Source organism: Notolepis coatsorum, assembly GCF_963971535.1.
Source record: "Notolepis coatsorum genome assembly, chromosome: 3".
In the NCBI taxonomy this organism is placed as follows: domain Eukaryota; kingdom Metazoa; phylum Chordata; class Actinopteri; order Aulopiformes; family Paralepididae; genus Notolepis; species Notolepis coatsorum.
In genome coordinates, this window is record NC_140167.1 from 38,394,435 (window position 1) to 38,418,015 (window position 23,581).

The 23,581-nt window shown below is 41.4% G+C and overlaps 1 protein-coding gene across 1 annotated transcript in view; it reads right to left on the reverse strand.

Annotated features, from left to right (window-relative positions):
* ubr1 (ubiquitin protein ligase E3 component n-recognin 1) overlaps nt 1–23,581 on the reverse strand; it is a 59,629-nt gene that overhangs the window by 31,032 nt on the left and 5,016 nt on the right. Inside the window, exons 3-24 of the mRNA XM_084311560.1 lie at nt 21,068–21,146; nt 20,771–20,881; nt 16,661–16,788; nt 16,367–16,505; nt 16,186–16,248; nt 14,026–14,149; nt 11,709–11,816; nt 11,532–11,620; nt 11,222–11,320; nt 9,345–9,502; nt 9,139–9,238; nt 8,620–8,748; nt 6,795–6,975; nt 5,423–5,484; nt 4,368–4,478; nt 3,995–4,060; nt 3,781–3,882; nt 3,614–3,677; nt 2,864–2,988; nt 2,726–2,778; nt 2,521–2,623; nt 2,156–2,204 (exon numbers count right to left, since the gene is read on the reverse strand). Of these exons, the coding sequence (XP_084167686.1) occupies nt 2,156–2,204; nt 2,521–2,623; nt 2,726–2,778; nt 2,864–2,988; nt 3,614–3,677; nt 3,781–3,882; nt 3,995–4,060; nt 4,368–4,478; nt 5,423–5,484; nt 6,795–6,975; nt 8,620–8,748; nt 9,139–9,238; nt 9,345–9,502; nt 11,222–11,320; nt 11,532–11,620; nt 11,709–11,816; nt 14,026–14,149; nt 16,186–16,248; nt 16,367–16,505; nt 16,661–16,788; nt 20,771–20,881; nt 21,068–21,146 (2,243 nt within the window). The remainder of the gene's footprint in view (nt 1–2,155; nt 2,205–2,520; nt 2,624–2,725; nt 2,779–2,863; nt 2,989–3,613; nt 3,678–3,780; nt 3,883–3,994; nt 4,061–4,367; nt 4,479–5,422; nt 5,485–6,794; nt 6,976–8,619; nt 8,749–9,138; nt 9,239–9,344; nt 9,503–11,221; nt 11,321–11,531; nt 11,621–11,708; nt 11,817–14,025; nt 14,150–16,185; nt 16,249–16,366; nt 16,506–16,660; nt 16,789–20,770; nt 20,882–21,067; nt 21,147–23,581) is intronic.

Sequence of the window (23,581 nt, forward strand, 5' to 3'; positions counted from 1 at the left end):
TCTTGTCGCACAGAACTTGTAAGTCGCTTTGGATAAAAGCGTCAGCTAAATGACTAAATGTAAATGTAAATGTAAGGTAAGGTATATTCTATGTCTATTTTACCGAACCATCAGGCTGCTCAACGAACAATAAACACTATGCAACAACCATCAAATGCACACAGCACACACATCCACACGCCAGCGTTTCCGTTAGCCGGTAATTACCGGTATTTGACTGGCAAAATCTGTTGAAGTCCGACAAATTTAATCTCTCCGGTCATAGTGTCCGGTGAAAATAGTTCCCTCTGGGCACAGTTTGATTATTTGAATTGTATTTGGATGGGCTGGAGTTGGGTGGCCTATGCGATGAACGAAACAATCATTGCGTTTGTTGTCGTTGCTTCGCTCAGCGAGAGCTTGCTGCTGGATTTGCGGAAGGCATGCAGCTGCAGACCCACAGAACCCACCAGCTTTGCTGGCACAGTGCGGTCCCCAGACCTGGAAAGCTGCTCTGCGGGTCTGCAGCTGGATGCTTCTTGCAAACTAACTGCGGCGCTCGCGCTGATATTGTTGGACCGGCTGCTTGGTGGAGCAACGATGAAACGAATGTAATGAATCGTTCGTCGCATGGGCTATTTAATTTTGGCCTGTTTTGGTACGGTTCGGGTGGTCAAGTTGTGCTTGGAGGGAGTTGTTTTCACCGGACATTATGACCAGCACCAAGTCGTTGGGACTAGGTGGAGATATACATCACGCAAACCCACGATAATGTTGCCGTCTCTCTGCCAAATTTCTCAGTTCTTCGCTTGATATAATTAATACAAATGTCCAATATAACGGAATTCGTTAGCTCATAAATGTGATTATAACAGACTGCTGTTTATTAATGTCGGGCCGACTGCCCACAGACACAGGTCTATTTGATTTAAAGTCGGCAGCAGCACGGAGTCTCTGGACTTATTTTATTTGGAATATAATGACTGTATACGCAAAAGTAGCCTAGCTTTAAGTTAAAATATTATAAATCTACATGCCTTGAGGATGTCATTCTTTATATAGCCTGTTGTTTTTAAGCTCAATAAACTCTGACCGGAATTTCTCTCATTTGACCGGTAGATAAAAATCTACCGGACCCTGAGACCGGCAACAATTTTTTCTAACGGAAACCCTGCCACACGCACACACTCACTTTAAACAAACAACACACTGCAGCACCCACTCTCCACACTTTAGATCACCTAAACACACTTTATATTTATTGGTAAAGGATTTGCACTACAACTAGTACACCTTACTGTAAATTGTACCTACCGGTAAATTGTACCTCATCCCATTTCTGCTTTGCACTATATAGTATTGTATATTAGTACATTGCATAGTATATTGTATGGTAACTCAGTTACTTCTATTCTGCATCGAACATTGTACATACGTCTATACTGAACACTGTGCCTCTATTTTTACTTCTATTTTACATGCTATACTATTTCATACTTATCTTGTCTAGCACAGTCTCTGGAGCGTAACAGTAAGAAGCATTTTGTATAAAAGTATTCTGTACTTCTGTATGACACCTATTAAAGAAACTTGAACCTGAGGTGTTTTTCTAATGATCACAGTTCTGTGTTTCACCGGACATAAAACATGCTCGGCAAACATCACAGTTTTGAGTTAAAACGACCCCCCCCCCCCCTTGATGATTTTGTGAAGGTACATATGTACATGTTATATACCTTTGATTTGGGAGTATTTGGGGGTTCAGGGAATCAACCAGAACGATTCGGGCTTATTGCACATAACGTGTTTTTATCTCGCAATCTATGAAAAAATACTGGATTATCTTGGAAATGCGCGATGTTTAGCGTGTAATAAACTACAAACTACAGTGTGTAGAAAAAAAAATCCATGTTGTACTACAAGTAGTGTCTGTCAAATGAGCCACACCATTGTCTCCACAGCTATAATACAGAACACACACACAGCTCTACAAACATAGTGAAACACCACGGAAACGACTATTTTAAACTGACCATCTAGCAGTAGAGATGGGGACTAAGCGTGGTGCTGAAAGTGTTAAGGCATCTCTGAAGTGCCAGATGGACAGACCTATGAGATGTGTTCTTGTGTTGAGTCATAAGAAGAGGATCACAACAGAGAAGAGCTTATGACTCACCTTTATCACTGCCTTCCTGTGCTCTCCTCTTCTTCTGGGAATCTTCTGCCTGGAACAAGGAAAGGAAACGCTATGAACTAAGACTACACCTACTAACCTTTCAGTTCAATGGGTAGTGACTGTACAATACTAGTAACTATAACTGTGAAACGGTACAATACTCTATTATTGACTGCATAATAAACACATTATTTCCTTGTACAACTGAAAAGGGGGGCTAGCAGAAGATTTCATTGCCATTGTACTTGTGTGATGCATGCGTAACAAATAAAGACTTGACTTTGGTGTGTAGCCAGGCGTAGGAAATTAACAGCAGCCATTAGCCAAATGATAGTTTCCTGCCCTGTGTTTAGCCATTGTCTTACCTTGCTATGCTGGGGTTTAGTATAGTGGTAGAAGAAAGGGTTGAATTCTACCAGACATTCCTTTTTCACTTCATACAAGCCGTGCCCTGAAACCCCAGGTTTCCTACAAGAAGAAGCAGAATGGTCAGAGTCTTCAAATACTATAATACTTCAGATATAATACTCAAGATGAACCTCATAAGGGACTTTGTCTTTCATTACTCACTTGAAGGTGGAAACATTGGAGATAACCGTCTCCAGGCCCGTTTCATGGCTCTCCTACAAACAAAAACACATGTTTTACATTGCGGTTTGACCGGTCATACACCATGGACAACAATGTGTATATTGTTGCGTGTCTCACGTTCTCTGGCAGGCCCTTGACGAGGCTGCTGTGAGCCATGGGCTCGATGCAGAGCAGGTGGATCACCTCCCTCATCGTCACGTCATCTTTGGTCACATGACTGATCCCCGGCACGTAGCGCTCACCTGGACACACCGCAAGACACACCGCTCAGACACCACCATCCATACCCGACTAGCTAAATACCGGTATGCAAGTCAGTACCCAACAGTGGTGGAAAGTAAGTAAGCCAAGTAAAAATAAGTACGATATTTTCACTCAAGTACTGTACTTAAGTATAATTTTGAGGTACTTTACGCAAGTATTTTCATTTTAGGGAACCTTGTACTTTTTACTCCACTACATTTATCTGAACCCACTAGTTATTTTGAAGGAAAATATTTTGCATAGAAAACATGGCAAGTATTGATGAAGATTATGTACTTTCTAATTTGAAGCCTGGCAACTTCAGGAGTTGTTGAACAGAGCAGCATAACTGGACTACATACCACTTTAACCTTTAGAGATCAATGGTTCGAGGATTGAATGATCCCAAGCACTGGAATCATGCATAATGTGTACTTTTACTTTTGATACTTAAGTAAAAGTAATATTGAATGTACTTAAATATGATTTTGAATAGAGGACTTTTACTTTTAAGTACTATTTTATCTGGGTATTTCTACTTTTACCTAAGTAAAGGAACTGTGTACTTCTTCCACCACTGGTACCCAAGTATATTCCTTATACAGAGAATAGTTATTGACCTACCGACGACAGCGATTAGGAGGTAGAGCATCTCTTCAGTCAGTCGATTGGTTTGTCTCAAGACTTCCTGCAGAAAAAGTAGTATTTTATGGATTATTATAACTACATAACTAATGCTGCATATTATACAATTAAAAATAAATCTGAATGAGTATCGTGGTATTTCTTACTTGGTCTCTCCTTGATGAACTTCCGTTGAAAATATCAAAGAGCTCAAACCTCAGCAGGATCAGCATGAGAAAGTGGTTGGGGTCCATTTTGGAAGCAGCTATCTGTGAACAATTTGAAAAGAAACAGCATTCAAATCCATTTGTTGTCAAGAAGCGCATAATAAAGACAACAAGAGAATATGGTGAGGGCGTGGTAATGCTGTGTGACACCAACCTGGAGCATGAGGATGTCCTTATCATACATCTCATCCCTGCATTTCACATCCTGATAATAATACACCTGATCATGAGAGAGAAAGAAACCTTAAATTCAGTGGCCAGAGAGATTAGAGTGTCACATCTCACGTCTAAATGGCCTCAACAAGAAATTGTTAAAAGGTCACATATTATACTCCTTTTGAACAAGTTAATGTAAGTCTGAGGTCCCTAAAACATGTCTGACGTTTTTTGTTGAAAATACCACTAGATTATGCATTCTAGCATGTCTCTATACCCCTCTGTTTCAGTACCTTTCTGGACAGGCCGTTTCTGTGTCTGTAGCTTGAAATGTAAATGAACCATGATGTAGGCTAACTACAGTCACTTGCCTGGCTGACCAGTGACAGGCCGTTCCTGCGCCACATCTCGGCAGAGACCTGAGCAGCCAGCACCACACAGCGCAGGGGATGCTCCACAAACTGGCTGTAGTCACAGCTCGCCTGGAACGCACAAACACACCCTTTATCCCCCACAGTGGCAAGTACATTATATAGAAAACAAGCACAAGCTCAACTTGCTGTCTAAGAATATACACTTACTCAGACTGACTCAGCGCTTTCTTAACCCTTTCACTGCCACACTACCAAAGGGTTAACCCTTTCACTGCGACAATACAGAAGGTTAACCCTTTCACTGCCACACAATTCACAACCACACTACAGAAGGTTAACCCTTGCACTACCACACTACAGACTGTTAACCGTCTGTAGTGTGGTAGTGAAAGGTTAACCTTCTGTAGTGTGGTAGTGAAAGGTTAACCTTCTTTAGTGTGGTAGTGAAAGGGTTAATGAAGATGAACATGTATGATGATGAATATCTGAAGATTAGCGTGAATAACTACAAAAAGGGGAACTACGAGCGATTTCAGAATTCATACGTGTTATTCCTACAAATATATTAGTGAAAATTAGCAACTCTCTCGCAAATCCAAAACCTAGAGTGCTAAAACTCAAAGTTGTGATGTAATCAAGTACCGGTATAATGTTTGAAGCTGCTCCATAGACAATGAATTGGGAATGATTATATTAGATGACACCGAGCACCCAGGGGAATGTTCTGAGTTCATAAGAACATTTTATGTTTCAGAACTGAGACCACTACTATAGAATAAAGCTCATTTGGATATATAATTTTTTTATTAAAATAAATTTAAGAAACTTCTGTGGGTCCACAAAATCAGTCTCCTATGCATCGTCAATGGAGCAGATCCAGACCTTTGATTCTTACTTTTCTGGTTTCGGACTTTGGGAGTGAGCAGCTCATGTTCGCAAATATTGATTGAACCGTCTTGGGCCATGGAAATATATTAGAATATTTCATTTGTGTGGTGTTCTATGAGATTAACGTGATCGACTGTGAATGAAAAACCAAACCCGTTACTTACAGGATCAACGTGTTCATGGAGATGTTCAATTGCTCCTGTCCTACACAGGTGTACATACAAGCCTATGGATCATAAAGAAAAGGGTACTTAGAAGTACTCAGTAGGCAGACAGAATATTGGAGACTGCACAACTCCCACAGTTTCATACAGCATAATACTGAGTTTATATTACATTATATGAAGCAGTTTTCTTAGCAGTCCTGGACTATGGTGACGTAATTTATAGGCATGCTGCGGCCTCAACCCTTAAATCCTTGGACTCTGTATATCACTCTACCGTCAGATCCATCACTAATGATAGATACGACACTCATCACGGTGTCCTTTATTTTTTTTGGATCTATTTTTTGTTATCACCTTTTTTCCGTATTTTTCTCCCATCCCAATTTAGTCGTTATGCCAATTCCCTTCCTGGTCGTTGCGCGCATTTTGCCCCACTGTCGGACTAGGGAGGGTGAAGACTATCACATGCCTCCTCCGATACATGTGGAGTCAGCCAGCCGCTTCTTTTCACACGACAGAGAGGACTCTCACTGGGGGAATATAACGTGTGGGAGGATCACACTATCACCCCCAGATCCCTTCCCTGCTGAACAGGTGCCCCGACCGACCAGTAGGAGTCGCTGTTTACAACAACCAGGACACATACCCCACCGGCTTCCCACCTGCTAACACTGCCAATTGTGTTAGTAGGGACGACTGACCAAGCCGGAGGTACCGCTGACAGCTGGATTCGATCGCAGAGTCTCTGCGGTGGTATGCGAGTGCTTAGTCCACTGCGCTACCCAGCCGCCCCTTACACTGTGTGCTTTATGAGAAGGTTGGTCGGTCCTCGCTGATGGAGAGGCGCAACAAACACTGGTATTTGTACATTTTGAAGGCCTTTATTGGTAAGCTACCTCCTTATCCCTTTCACTGCCGCACTACCAAAGCGGTTAACCCTTTCACTGCGACAATTCACAGAAGGTTAACCCTTTCACTGCCACACAACAGCCGGTTAGTCCGGTGACCGTCGGTTGTGTGATAGTAAAGGGTTAACCTTCTGTCGTGTGGCAGTGAAAGGGTTATACTCTGAACAGGATAAATCTGCATTTTGCCATGATGCCCCTCTAGCTCATGGACTCCAGCAGCTTGAGATTCTCCCCTCTGTTGCAGAGTTTAAAACCTTGTTCTCCAACCATTGTCAATCAAGTTGAACATGTTTTAATTGATTGTTATCCTTACTTGTCTTATTGTTATGATTGATTATGCCTTGTTTTTGTGCTTAACTCTGTATGTACACTCAACGTGACTGTAAATGAGGGAAACCTCAGTTGCCTTTAGAGTTTAAATAAAGGTTTGAAATCAAATAAAATATTAAGAGTTCTCTTACCAGCAAGCAGCCTGGAGATGGGGAGATGTATGCTGACTGGCTCCTGAGATACTTTGTATGGGCGGACGTGGAGGATGTGTTTGCACATGTAGTAGTCAGTGGGGTCGCTGTGAAAGAGCTGGTTGCTGCAGCGCATCAAAGCCGTGTGGCACTCCTTGAACGCCAGCAGCAAGACTGTGTCCTGAAGGGGGCAGGCATGGGCAAAGATGAGTCTGGGACAACGTAATAGAGCCCTGCGTCCCTTCGGTTCTGGAAGTGTTTTCTCCATGGTCCTAGCCTCTGGCAAAACTCCAGTAAGAGATCTATGCTGTTTGCTATGCGGTCTATGAAGTTTATACAGTTCTTTTTTAAATTTTTTACAAATCTTACATTTATTTCAGTTATTTTATACACCATCAAACAATTTAACGATTTGTTTTTCCCTTATAAACATACAAAACAAACAAACTAAACCACAGACATAAAAATTTTAAATAATTATATATATATATATATATGTACATATGTATAAACGGCAGAGGAGAAATAGTTCAACTCTTGCTTACATGATGTCAACCTCCATCTGTAATGGAAACATATGCTGCACTTCTAAAGGCCTCTACATGCTACAGCAACTTCAAAACAACATCGGCGCGATTTCAACACGGTTGTTTTAGAGGGTCTTGTAGACTGTGTTGCGAGGACGTTGCGTACATGTCCCCCAAATCTAACCTAAACAGCCGTTGCGTTGATATTGCGTAGCAGTGATTGGTTGGTAGTGAATGGGGGCGGGGCTGTCATAGAATAATATTGGTCCCGCAGCGAGGAATACCATCCGCCATTGTTGTAGCCAGCAAGCTATGCCATCAATATTAGCTAAATAATTAGCGTCATAGCTGGCCTTTTTCTGAAAACCCAAGCACATATTGTTCCATAGCATACGCCTTCAGTTGATCATGACAAATCCTCTCTTACCTTGACGATTAAAAAGCCTCCATAATTTAGTAAATAAAGCTGTAGCCAGCCAGCTAGCATTGATGCTATACAAAATGCTATCCACATTAGCTACATAGCTAACCAACTAAATACAATGGTATCCTGAGGTAACGTTAAATACAACGTTTGCTAGTCGAAATGACTGGACACACACAGGGACAAGTTAAACATCAATCAATTAATTTATTCCAACAGGTAGTTTGAGCTGCATGAGCCGAGGTCTTTCTCTCCTCTCCATTGGAAACTAATGACGTTACGGTAACGTTAGCTCGAAAAGCACAGAAATGGGCGACGGAAGTTAAGCTGCTAGCAACAGACACTATAACACTTCCGGTCGGGGGATTTCAAAATAAAAGAGCGACGTCTAAAAGCACCGGAAATACGTTTATTTTGTACATTATCTAACGTTAACACAAACCTAAACTAACTTTAGTTAAACTAACTTTGCGCGTCGATGTTGCAGAAGCATAACGGCAGTGTCTACAACACCGTTGCTTTGTCGATGTTGTGGTGCAGTTGCTTTGAAGTTGCTGTAGCATGTAGAGGCCTTAATGGGATGCTATTAGTCTCCAAGGTGCATGTGAGAGAATGCGTCTCAGAGACATGCGAGTGTGTGTGTGGAGTGTGTGTGTGAATGTGTCTCAGATATGTGAGTGTGTGTCTCAGATGTGTATGAAGTGTATGGGTTTCTACGTTGCATTGTAAATGTATTGTGGCTAATCTTAATTTCCGTGTCGCCGGAGAGGAAATTCTTCTGAGACCAGAGAAGGGGGGCGAGCAGCTCTTCTCTTTATTGAATCAATAGTTGGTTTGGGGGGGGAAACAAACAACACATGGCATGCAGACTCACATCAGACGAGCACCAGTCCTGAAACATGGCAAGAATGTGCCGGAGCTGGATCTGGATAGAAAAACCAGCCTCCCATTCCGGCTCCACCTCAATGTGCTGACCGAACTGCCGCTTCACCTCCTCCATGCCCTGATGAGGAGTCAAGATGTTACACGAGATGTGGTGACATGGCAACTCAAACAATAAAGAAGTTAGGTTCAACTAACCCATCTCAAACCCTGTCCTCTTTTCTTGATCCTCTGATCACAACAGGGTTTGATATACCGGTAGGTCAATTGTGGCCACTTTGTGTGGTGGGTGCACAGGGGGCAGTAGGTGTGATTGTGTGGGGGTGGGTTTGCGGTGCATGTAATATGTATGTATGTATGTATGTATGTATGTATGTATGTATGCAAGTGTGTATGTATTCATTTTAATTTGATTTTAATTTAAATTTTTTACAAAAGACTATAGGTGAATGCAATATTCTTATTGTGAAACGGGAGAAGGTATTTGTGGTTAACGTGAAAGGAAGGCTACCTGCATGCAGTTGAGGAGTGCCAGAAAGACTTTGAGTCCCTCTAGGAACTGGACCCTCAGCTCTTCAGCCCACACCGCGGGCTTACTGATCAGAATGTACCTGGGAAAGACAAACGTCACCTCAACGTTTAGGACCAAAGGATATCCAGAGCAGGAGACCTACCGGTGGAGAGACTACTCTGAACCCGGAGCGCATGCCGACTCACCTGAGGTCGTGGAAGATGACTTGGATGCGGAAGAACTTGTCAGAGTTGTAGCCCTGGAAGTGGAAGCGGTTGTTGGCGTCCAGGTGATCCTGGAGCATCTCCATGACCGTGTCAACTATCACCCTGATGACGTTCCCTTCCTCTATCAGCTGCCTGGCCTGGGAGGACAGGGGAGACGACAGCAAGGCTGACTGATGAAAGCACCGGCATATACAGTACAATCTAAAGGGCAGAATAGGGTGGTTTTTATTACATCTACATTTTATTTTCATGTAATTTCGAAAGAAGTATATATTAAGTATATTACCTTAAGTATATTACCTGCTGTTTAAGTGTAACACTGGCATTGCAAAGGGTCGGAAGTAGGGATGCTCGATATTGGCTTTTTTACCGATACCGATATACCGATATTGTCCAACTCTTAATTTCCGATACAGATATCAACCGATATATGCAGGGTTCTCCCCCCCCCCCCCCCAAAAAAAGGAATAATATCAGGTAATTAACATTACATATCTCTTGTTGTGGAATTAACACAACATTATGCATACTTTTGACAATAAATAAAATCTGAATTTGTTCTTACTTGTCTGGGTAAATAAAGGTTATAGAAATGTAAAACAAATTAAAAAAATTGAAAACCGATATTTTCCGATATCACATTTTAATGCCAATATCGGCCGATAATATCGGTAGGCCGATAATATCGGACATCCCTAGTCGGAAGTTAAGCTCAGGAAGTTAAGAGATTTTGCCAATTTCAATTTTAAAAGAATATTGCTTATGATAGGGCCGGGGAGCAAATACACATAATAAGGCAATACTAGATCTTGTGACATGTTTAAAATATCCCCATTTAATGGAAATTCTGTTGAATCGCAACTCTGCACTGTGCATTCAACATGCAGTGCACATCATATCCAGAGACTACAGTCTACATAATGAGAAGGATCACTGTGGTAGTTTTGAGTGGTGAAACCTGTAACACTAAAGATGACGGCAATGACGAAGCTACTTACTGAAAAATAAACATATTCTGAGAAAATAATTAAATGTGATGTGATTTCATGTTAAGTAAAATTATAATTGACTGCATCTTGAGGTGAAATATGATTTTTAAATATGTTTAAAATGAATAACAATCTCCCAAAAGGCTGGGAATCACACAGTGAGTGGTTGCAATGGTAACTAAGGATTCTGGCAGAAACTACTGGATGACTGAAGTGAAACATTTGACTTTTACTTAAACGTCTCTTATAGTGGAAAATTACTGAGGTCATGCAAAAGCTCTAAATAGTTTTTCAGTACTTCTGTTAATGAACATAAGTTATTCCTGCATTTCCTATCTTGCACTAATGTCGGGCCATATCAGTTGGTCAAACCACACCACACCACATGCATCTTTTTTTACTCAGGATCTGTGACAAATACTTATCGGAGAATGTTCTGCAACACACACGTGCGTGTGTGTGTGTGTGTGTGTGTGTGATGACCAAATGATGTTCACTCTCTTAGCAAAATGAAGATTTTGAAGATAAATTGAAGATGAAGATAAATTAAGACACTTCAAACCAATGACAGTACCTTAACACTTTGGATGCCACCAACGCTATAAGTCATTAGTTCATGCCGCCAGTTGAGTGCCGCCAACGACATATATCGTCTGTTTGCCGCTTTTTTTTATTTATTGGCGATTTGAATTCATATTTCATCAATCGAGCCGAGTTATCTTTTTGGATAACATCTGATCTCAGGTAAGGAATCTATTTTACCAGTCTTAGGATAATCAGACCTGTTTTCACGGAGATATAAGCTTTTTCCCTATGCGTGTGTGTGTGTGCGCGGTGATTCCTGATCAGGAAATGAGAGAATCTTACCAGCGTGGGAACAGTGAAGATCTGGACAGACAGGGCAGTGATGGATATACTCCTCTCATGGTCATCACTGATGAAGTCCTTCTGCAGCTGCTTGTAGTGCTGAAAGACAAGTGTAAAATGGGGGGGGGGGGGGGGGGGGGGTTATTCATATAGATATTCTTTTACGTTTGACCAGAAAAGAAAGAGCATTTCCCATACCTTAGTGAACTCGATCATAATGTCATACCTTTGTGAACTCGATCATAATGTCATACCTTTGTGAACTCGATCATAATGTCATACCTTTGTGAACTCGATCATAATGTCATACCTTTGTGAACTCGATCGCAAAAAGCCTCTTGTATTCCGTCTCCATTAGCAGACTGCAGAAGATCAATTCATGCACTATCTTGCGGGCTCCTAGTGGAAACAGAGGGGAGAGGCTTGAGGTTAGTGGAATGGTAGATTAATCAAATCAAGCCATTAAATCAATGGCAGGTCTACTTGCCTTTGTACATCCTGGCGTCATGCAGCATCAGTCTGCTGATGAGGCTTTGCTGGTTGGGCTCTGTGCTGGTCTCCAAGGCCACCTGGCAGAACACCTGCCTGAATCCCACTGGACAAAACACACCATTCAAGTCATATAACATGGTCTATTAGATACAAGGTTACAAACAGGGAACACCCCATAGGCCAATACCAAAGTAGTGAACAATCAAGGAGTATAAACAGTTACATAACATAACATGTTAACATACCACACATATGTGACCTGCTCTATCCTTTTCAGTCACGTTGAAAAACACATTTTAAGAATCATATGGCCCACTCATGAAACGGGGAGATTCTCAGCTTTCTAATGATACAACTATTATCGTTGTGCTCCAAATAATAAAAGGAAGATGTGGTCCATTACATACAGTCACTGAACTATGCTTTTAAGAAAAGAAAAGGTTTTAGGAATATTTACAAATGATTAAAGCCCAAGACTTCTGATTTATTAAAATCAGATGAGACACCCCAACAGTCTTAAGATTTAGATTTGACATACCGGTAATACCCAATTCTTACCTAAAGGACACTTTCATCCAAAGTAATCTTATAATATCATGAGTGCATACATCTTTATTATGGTTGTCCCCAGTGGGAATGGAACCCTGTGTGTGTGTGTGCGTGCATGTGCGTGTGTGTGTGTGCAATGAGTTCGAACCTCCGCTTTTTTATTTTACACGAAAAATATATATCAGAATGTGATATATATATATTCAGAATATCACAGTACTATTGTGTTTAGAATAATTCGAAAGTCACGCGTGAACACGGGTCACAACAACACAGTCTAGTGAGATGAGGAGTGGTCCCCGACTCCCCGTCATATCAGGAAATGAATCAAACGTGCAAAAAAGAGTTTAGTGACTCACACTCACCCGTCTTATTTCATAATACAACTTTTCCGAATGGACGTTTGGATTAAAACAAGTGTATGCAGTGATGCTGATGCTTTCCCAGCGGAACACAAGTTACTTAACGTTACACGGGTGAGTTATGTTATAGGGGTGTAAAGGTACACGTATCCGTACCAAACCGTTTCAGTGTGTACCGTACCGAACGGCTGTGTAGTGTACCGAACGAATACAACGGTATGTTAACCACTAACGACCGCCCACCGGGGGCTGTTTTTTTTCACAATCTAATTGATTTTTTTTTTTTGTTTTTTTTTTTACAAGTCTATTATTAATTTCAATATAGAATATTCATTGACAGCCCTACAAGTACAATTAGTTACTGCACACTACATCACACCTGAGTGGAACATGGAAAGCCAAACTTTCCCCCACTTTACCGAAAACCCGTACCGAACCTTGACTTCAAAACCGAGGTACCATGGTTTTTGTGTACCGTTACACCCCTATTATGTTATGCACGTTAATTAAGCTATGCAGAGCGCAGCCCTTGGCTTTAGCTTGCTAACGTTAAGATAGCAGCAGCCGTCGGCCAAAAGAGATGTTGTTTCAACAAATGGATTCACAAAATGGATTATCATCCAAACGTTATTGAAGCCTCCCGTGGCCAGTACGTAGTCAGTACTGTTAATAATCGCAGCAATGTGCGCATATGCGCTACGTTATATGCGTAAATGTGCGCTAATGAGCTTATTGCATGATTAAAAACGATGGTTCAAACGTCCGTTCGAAAAACCCTGGTGTGTGTGTGTGTGTGTGTGTGTGTGTGTGTGTGTGTGTGTGTGTGTGTGTGTGTGTGTGTGTGTGTGTGTGTGTGTGTGTGTGTGTGTGTGTGTGTGTGTGTGTGTGTGTGTGTGTGTGTGTGTGTGTGTGTGTGTGTGTGTGTGTGTGTGTGTGTGTGTGTGTGTGTGTGTGTGTGTGTGTGTGTGTGTGTGTGTGTGTGTGTGTGTGTGTGTGTGTGTGTGTGTGTGTGTGTGTGTGTGTGTGTGTGTGTGTGTGTGTGTGTGTGTGTGTGTGTGTGTGTGTGTGTGTGTGTGTGTGTGTGTGTGTGTGTGTGTGTGTGTGTGTGTGTGTGTGTGTGTGTGTGTGTGTGTGTGTGTGTGTGTGTGTGTGTGTGTGTGTGTGTGTGTGTGTGTGTGTGTGTGTGTGTGTGTGTGTGTGTGTGTGTGTGTGTGTGTGTGTGTGTGTGTGTGTGTGTGTGTGTGTGTGTGTGTGTGTGTGTGTGTGTGTGTGTGTGTGTGTGTGTGTGTGTGTGTGTGTGTGTGTGTGTGTGTGTGTGTGTGTGTGTGTGTGTGTGTGTGTGTGTGTGTGTGTGTGTGTGTGTGTGTGTGTGTGTGGTGCAGTGATGGTGACTGGTAGTACCAGAGTGACCGATGATCTGCTGGAACCAGGTTCCCAGGCGCACGGCAAAGCTCTGCTGGGCCATGACGGCCGAGTGGAGGATCTCCACACGCAGCGGTTGAAGGGAGATGTGCTCCGAGTTGGACTATGAACACACAGCAGAGTTACAGCTCACACCATCTTACAGCTCACAGTGTTACAGCTCAGTGTCCCAACTAAAACGTGAGCATCTGACTTATCGCATTGCATAGACACTATCTGTCCACACTGAATCCGTTAAATATGTACTTGTTACGTCATGTATTAAAAGTAGATGTATATCTGTTAAAGGGGTAAACCTGTGGAATAACTGTGACAACGAATAAAAAAATTGTAGTTTGATTAATACATTTAAGAAAATGTTCAAATATAAGGTGATACATAAATATAAAACTTTATTATAATCTTAATTATATTTTATTATAATATAACTGTATATTACAACAGTTACATTTTTTTTATATGTTTTGTATATTACTGTACAGTACACTATAAAACTTCCGTAACCTTTTGTTTTTGCAAAATTATGTACTGAATTTTTTATTTTATTTTTTATTAATAATGGAATGTAAAAATGGTAAGCAATATAAGCCTTGGCTTCAGCCTACACCTTTTCAGTAGTTCTTTCTTTTTTTAATACATTTCCTACTACTGTACATTGCTTTGTAAAAGAACACTGAAATAAAATTATATTCATTCATTCATTCATGTAAACCCGATACTACACCGCGAACAACAGGAAGGAAATAGGAACAGGGCATCCGATAAAAGTTCAGCTCAAACAGCTTCGCCGCATCGCACAGCACCGCTCGCAGCCACTCTCCAAGCAAATACAAAGTTACCAAACTGATTTTGTCGCAGGTGCTACAGCTCACACGGTGCAACACAGTGCAACAGCTCACACAGTGCAACAGCTCATTATGGTCTGACGCATTCATATTGAAAAGGAAACTTGCACAGACTGTAAATACCAGAAGTAAAATGGTATAATAAGTAGTATCCATGTCTCCGTATTCTGGCTAATATGAGATTGTCTCGGCCATCGCCGGGATACTGTGTTATGGTACTGTATGTTGCATTCACACACACCCTCCCACAAAAGTCAGAACACTTCGGAATCCTGTACAATATTGTTATATTAACACTTTGAGTGCCAGCCACGAGAAATCTCGTTATTTCATGCCATGCGTTGAGTGCCAACGACGTGAAATCTCGTTTTTTAATTGTTATTTTTTTTATTAGCGATTTCCATTCATTTATCAATCTAGCCTCACGTTACCACTGGGACTCTCTGAGCTCAAACAGGGAAAATACCGCCCCCTATCGTCTCTCCGGATGGTATTGCACCCATTGGATTGGACTGAATGAAATTGATGGGAAAAAAAGAATCCGGAATCCACATTTTACTTATCAGGCATGTAACCGGAGACGATCCCATTCATTGCCGACCATCAGAACAGCGTGGAATATGTGTTTCCAGTACCCAGCGTTGGATCAATAAACGTGATCTATATTTGGAATGGCGATCAGGAATTGGAATAATCTTTTTGGAGAACATCTGATCTGAGGTAAGGAATCTATTTTACCAGTCTTGGGATAATCAGTTTTTTTTCACCTATATCTCAGCGCGTACCATATGTGTGTGTGCGTGTGCGTGTGTGTGTGTGCTGATCAGGAAATGGATAATACATTTTTCAGCCCGCTTCTCTAGCGTGCATAAGTACACATATACTATCGATAATCTAGCGTTTATTTGAAAACGATTCATAAATAGGCCGAAAAATTACAACGTGTTTTGTGTATTCCACTAAAGGGCGATTCCTGCAGAATCACATTTTTTTCTGGAAGTTTCCAAAAACGAGCATTTTTCAAAATGGTATAAAACGGAAATGTACCGATTAGAAAACAATCCGTTTAGACAATGTTGACTGCAAACAAGTCATTGATAAGCGACGGGCGTATTAGACACATAGCCATAATTTAAGATAGTTTATGCGTTCGCAAATGTGCTCGCTCTCTGATTGACTAGAGCGCCGGCACTCAAGCGCTAAATCATGCGCCCCCTGCTGGCACTGAAAGTGTTAACGTGCATGCGCTTATTATGATGAATGCAAAGAAAAGTGCATAGAGGCCGGGATTTACCCTGATGAGATCCTTTGCTTGCTGGCAGGAACGCAGAGTTCCTCTCTTCACCGCTCGTCGACCCTGCAATTCAAATTCCACATAGTGCCCCGGAGCGGTTATTGTTATGATCAGTGTGTTCTGGACAACAACATAAAATGTGACTGTGTTGCCGTATGAGAGACGGGGGGCCAAACAATACCTCTTTGTCAATGAGTGCCGTGTGCGTCTGGGCTTCGGCGTGGTCGCAGTGAACAGACCGCTGCAGGGTGTAGATCACGTGGTCGTACGAGTGGTGCTCGTCATTGTACAGTACACAGTAGTATGTGTTCTCTTTGACCCTTTCACAATCAAGAGAGAAGAGACATGGTCATCGGTGTAGATTGAAACCCATTAAAAGATAATGAAGGTGTTTGATGTGTGTGTGTGTGTGTGTGTGTGTGTGTGTGTGTGTGCGTGTGCGTGACGGTGTGCGTGTTCGGACTTCCTGCAGTACCTGGGCTGGAGTGCTGCCGACAGCTCAAAGCTTTCTTCCCAGACCAGCAGGTTGGTGGTGTAGCGCAGCAGCCCCCGGAAGAGCTTCTCAGCACGCTCGCGCAGGCCAGGCTCCAGCACACACTCATCCTGCAGGGAGCGGCAGAGTGACAGGTCAATTAGTCACTTATAAACAGTGTGGAGCGTGAGGGCCTCCAGAAATGCCCCCAATAGTAACAACAAGGACACGCGGTGCGAAGCGTTCTGGCGTAGATTGAACTGGTCTTACACAAAGTGCAATGCCTGTGAGCTGCCACTAGGGGCGGAGTGGCTAAGTGTGTGAGTGTGTGAGTGAGTGAGTGAGTGAGTGAGTGAGTGAGTGAGTGAGTGAGTGAGTGAGTGACATTGCCAGTCATACAGGCACTTTGCATCTAAAAATGAACACATTTTGGCAAGATTTATTAAATGCCAAGTTTGCACTGGACAAACTGACAAGCATGCTACCTGAGCTTAAAGCTAGTGATAGACCGATTCATCAATCTATGCCGGTATCTGACATTTTGAAATAATCTGCATCGATAACCGCACCCACATGAATGAACAAAAATGTTAGTGCTCCTGTCAATCCTGCAAGTGTTTCAATCAATTTCTTTTGTTTGATACATTTATTGATTTAAAAATAATATGAGTGCAGGTCTACTAAAGAAAAGCGACATTTTTAATTTGTTATTATGAAATTGGTGTATTTTATCAGATGCAAAAAATAAAGAATATCTCTCTAAATGTCTGAAAAATCCATATTGGTCGACCGCTACTTTAAGCTTGAAATGCTAAAGTTCTCAATCTATCTTCTGTGAAGCACCTTGAGATTTCATTGGTATTTTATTATTCATTATTATTACTATTATTTGGAAATGTGTTGCCACCTTCTGTCTTGCAGCACGGAGTTAACTGTGTTGGTTTGCTTTGCTTTTTAAGCACATTGGTTCATCCTGTCGTCACATAGCGCTTAATAAAACGTATCCTTTGCATTGACCATATTCACATGGCAGCCATTTTGTTCTTATGTCTCCCGAGCATAAGAGCAAAAATTGCCGGCGTGTGAATATGGTCAATGGAAGTGGCTTCCAACGTCTTCATTTTCCTTATAAATGAACTTCTCTCGCTCGCACAGCCACACACACCCACAATCCACCTGAAATGCTGTTATACAAATAGTTTAAAACTTCTCACTCAAACATAGAATAGCAAATCATCAAATGTATTAATTACGGTGAAAGCCTTTTCAAAATGTCACTCGCAGAAGAGTCAAAGCTCATTGCTATTCCAACTTCCTGTCTTGACGAGATATGGAGGGAAGAGAAATGTACAGTCGCCACAGTGTGTAACTTGGCAGGAACTCAAGACAATCAAAGACGAGTCAACTTTATTGCAGTAACCTTTACTAATTCCCAAAGTCCTCCATTCTCAGACTATTCCATCTCAGTCAAACGGGACACACTGTGAACACAGAGGAGTTCTTCACTCACAGCTGCACTGGAAAAGAGAAATCAGGCGGAACATTTTACCTCATAAGACCAAAAGCAGCAGCTAAGCCGTGAGAGTCAGTATCGAGACACACGTCCAACACAACGGGAGTCACTGGCCCTCATACAATACATCCAGTACGTGTTTACAGTATGTACCCTGGCTCCATCATGTGACACTACACTACCGTGTGAGAACAAGGCATGCCATCTGTCACACGGAGCACTGAGTCATAAGCATCGCCTGCCTGGGAGTTTCCATGATCCTTCCTGAGATGGTGGTACGATCATCATAGAACCTGTCGATGCTTGTTAAACACAGACCAGCTCTCACATCTAGACTAGACGACACAAAGCAGCTCACCAGGCAGCGGCCAGCAGTGGTGTGTTCAAAACCAACACCTGCTGTTGTTGAAACAGGACAGAGTCATCAAGCCAGTGTTTGTTCAAGGCCCCCTGGGCATGATGGGCTTATCAGAGGTGAGCCCATACATTATGATCTATATACGTCATATATCTATATATCATGATCTATATAACATATCATTATGATCTATATACGCCATATAACTATATATTATGATCTATAACATATCATTATGATCTATTATGTCATATATCTATATATCATGATCTATAACATCATTATGATCGAATGTCATATCTATAACATATAATTATGATCTATATTATACGCCATATATCTATATATCATGATCTATAACATATGATGATCTATTATGTCATATCTATATAACATATCATTATGATCTATAACATATCATTATGATCTATTACGTCATATATCTATATATCATGATCTATATAACATATCATTATGATCGAATGTCATATCTATATATCATGATCTATATAACATATCATTATGATCGATGTCATATATCTATATAAGATATCATTATGATCTACGGTATATGTCATATATCTATATATCATGATATATATAACATATCTATAGAGTAATATGATCTATATATCATTATGATCTGCTGAGAAAGACAACCAACACTATGATCAATACTAAAAGGTTGCACTGTTTTAATACTACACTGTGTTGATCATCTCGCCTAGAAAGGTGGGTTGATCTTCTCTGGCAGAGAGGCATAATCATCATTGGTATTTGTTCATGTATAAAGCCCTTGTTGGAGAGCTACCACCTTACATCGCAATGAGGCTGGATTGGAACTTTGGACTCCATTTAGCTCAGATGACAGCCTACTGAAGTCACTCTACTAACCTACTGAAGTCACTCTACTAACCTACTAAAGTCACTCTACTAACCTACTGAAGTCACTCTACTAACCTACTGAAGTCACTCTACTAACCTACTGGTCACTCTACTAACCTACTGAAGTCACTCTACTAACCTACTAAAGTCACTCTACTAACCTACTGAAGTCACTCTACTAACCTACTAAAGTCACTCTACTAACCTACTAAAGTCACTCTACTAACCTACTGAAGTCACTCTACTAACCTAAAGTCACTCTACTAACCTGGACAATTTAAAATCATGATCACAAAACTCCCTGCTTCAATTCAACTGTCTTAACACTTCTTTTTTTTTCATCTTTGTTTTGTCATATTTATTCAATGTGTTACTGTTTTAACCGATTGTTCTTTATTTTCATCTGTGTTTTGACCTATATATTTTAACATGCATGTTCAACTCGACTGCATTGCAAATGAAGGTTTAAATTAAAGGCTTGAAATTAAATGAAAAAAGCTCACACACAATCAACCAACATTCAGACCACAGCTGAACTGCTGCCACACAACCAATCCATTAGTTTTCCCACGGGGGATACAAGCAACCAACTACCATCCCTGTCTCTTAACCCAGCTCTAGAAGCAGCCAACTACCATCCCAGTCTCTTAACCCAGCTCTAGAAGCAGCCAACTACCATCCCTGTCTCTTAACGCAGCTCTAGAAGCAGCCAACTACCATCCCTGTCTCTTAACCCAGCTCTAGAAGCAGCCAACTACCATCCCAGTCTCTTAACCCAGCTCTAGAAGCAGCCAACTACCATCCCTGTCTCTTAACCCAGCTCTAGAAGCAGCCAACTACCATCCCAGTCTCTTAACCCAGCTCTAGAAGCAGCCAACTACCATCCCAGTCTCTTAACCCAGCTCTAGAAGCAGCCAACTACCATCCCAGTCTCTTAACCCAGCTCTAGAAGCAGCCAACTACCATCCCTGATTCCCTGTCTCTTAACCCAGCTCTAAAAGCAGCCAACTACCATCAGAGTCTCTTAACCCAGCTCTAGAAGCAGCCAACTACCATCCCAGTCTCTTAACCCAGCTCTAGAAGCAGCCAACTACCATCCCTGATTCCCTGTCTCTTAACCCAGCTCTAGAAGCAGCCAACCACCATCCCTGTCTCTTAACCCAGCTCTGATTTTCTAAGTGGTGCAGGTCAACCTTCCCAGGTCACTTTCCCAGACACTTTCAAGTTTCCGGAGCCAATGCAATGGCCAAGAGAGCAGCGTCCAGTTTAGACAGGAAAATAAGTATTCTGGGGTTCATTGACACAGAATGGAAAAAGTGTATGTGCCCCCCCCCCTCCCAGTGATGATGTAACTCACCGTTACCATGGCAGTGGCTGTCCCTGTGTCGTGTTTGGAACAGCAGGGGCCAATCTTCCAGGCCTCTAGATCACCACAATCACAGAAGCCCCCGCCGGATGAAGCGTGCATCTGGGGGAAATGAGTCATTAAGGGTAAGCTAAACACACAGGCATAACATTAACATAATATGTCATATCATCTGCATACCAATGAACAACATGAAGAGTTTCCCCTTTGATAATCAAATATACATATTATACAAAATAAGGTAATATAATAAAGTTCATGAAACGCTCGCTTAAATTGAGATGTTACCTTATAACGATGGCCTTTGTGAACACTTTCCTGGAAGCAGTCCATGCACAGCACACAGGTGGGATCTATTGCACAGTCCCTGCAATCAGGAGAACAGCTGGATTTGTTCTTTGATGTCGACAGTAGGGGTCAAGAAGACAAACACCTTTATGCACATAGGCCAGTGGTTGTGAGTTTGCTGGTTCCTGACTGTATATACACCGCTACACTTTGCTCACTTCATGTCACAGCCGGGCAAATTAACAAAGACCGAAAGATCTGCTTACTTGCGGCTGACATCCTGATTGGAACATAAAATGTGTTATTTTCACAACCAAGTCACATTTGATTCATTAGGAGTATGACACCACCCAGTACACATAAAGTTCCATTGTGAGAAGTTGGAGGATTTCAACAACTTCGGGGTAAGTGTTTGACAAATAAGTGACCCGAATTTTATGTTTAGGGAATATAAAAAAAAATATATATATATATATATATATAAAAACGTGTTAATATTAGGGGTGTAAAGGTACACGTATCCGTACCGAACCGAACAAGTTTCAGTGTGTACCGTACCGAACGGCTGTGTAGTGTACCGAACGAATACAACGGTATGTTAACCACTAACGACCGCCCACCGGGGGCTGTTTTTTTTCACAATCTAATATAATTATAATTTCTCTTTAAATGTTTTTACAAGTCGATTATTAATTTCAATATAGAATATTCGTTGACAGCCCTACAAGTACAATTAGTTACTGCACACTACATCACCCCTAAGTGGAAAATGGAAAGCCAAACTTTCCCCCACTGTACCGAAAAGGCGAAAACCGTACCGAACCTTGACTTCAAAACCGAGGTATGTACCGTACCGTGGTTTTTGTGTACAGTTACACCCCTAGTTAATATACAATAGTAGCCTATATTAGACTACCTCTGGTATAGTGTCTCTAGGGCAAGGTTTTCAACAATGTTGCTGACCAGGTAGGATGTGCTACATTTCACTATTCAGCCAAATGCACTCTGGCATCAGTGCGCTTACATCAAACACCATGAATTGGTTTGCACTGCTATGTTATGCACGTATAGCTATTCTGCAATTACGCATGCAGTATCATTCTTTTGGTCGATTGTTATTTTTCCAAGATAAGACCTAGCGAAGCAGATTGGTATGTAGGTAGGTAATTTATTCCAGGATTTGCATAATCCCTTCACTTATCATGGCACACACCATCCACATCCTAACTATTCCCAAGAAGTTTAAACTTTAAAAAGTTTAAAGCTCAAAAACCCCCCATCATTTTCATTGGCTTAAATGTCATGGCTTTTTTTTTTCTTTTTACTTTTGTAACTTATTTTCAGAAATTACTGATATTTTGAAACTACTTAAGGCCAAAACATAAAAGAATTATTAAAAAATATAGATTTTATTTTTTTTAAACACATTGACCGCCCATCTCATACCCCTCTCTGCCACCGTTAAAAGCCTATGGAGATGTTTACCTTCTTTGCAGGGCTATAACTTTTTTAATTGTATTGCTATATTGACATTACTATGGCCCATTCAACATCGATTATCTATCGTTCAGGATGTGGGAACGTTATACTTTTTCATTCATACATTGTTGTGTTAATACCTTCGAGAATATAAGTATGTTTTTAATCTTTTCTGCTGTAATTCCAAAAACGCTAGTTATAGGCCCAAACGCATATGATAGATTATCGATTGGCGTTTCTTTCCCATACACGCTATATTAAAAAATTCAAATGTATATGATCGGTATACATTATGCTTCATCATGCATGGAGGAAAGGGGGGGGTCGTTTATAATTCCTTGATCATCAGTAACGGCTTTATGTAGTATGGGTGGATATATTGATCAGATGGTTTGCAAACAAGGAAACGCACAATCGGGTTGAAAATAACGTTACTGTTCTCTTACCGTGGGCCGATGAGACTGGCAGTGAAAGATCCCAATTATTCGTCGGCGATCGCCTAGATCCATTTCCAGTTTGTATGGCGCAATAAACGCCGAAATCATATCAATTATTAAGTTTAGAAAGCGATCCATATGTACTATAGTGTCTGTCAGGAGTCCCGTAGCGAGATGCGACTGCAGCCGTAGGAATTTCTTCGACGCACCGATGACAACATCCGGTTTTGGTGAGAGTGTAACTCGCCCAACCATCCACCAGGTGGCCACATTGAGCCGTTGCAGTCCCATCTAGGGTATCGGGGGTTGGGTGGATGAATTATGAATGCCATGGCGAAAAAATTTAATATTGATCTCAAAAACGCTGTACAGCGATGTTGGCGGTCAACGCATGAAAAGCGATTTTGGCGACCAATGTGTTAATATCGGCCCAATCTTGATATCAGACCGATACCGGCGGCCGATATTATCGTGCATCACTAATTATATACATGTTTTTTTTATGAATGATGATATTTGAGGAGCCTAATAATGGGGACTTTTATTCCTAATTTTGGTATTTGTTCCTGTTTTACAAGGAAAATAAAAGTTCCATACA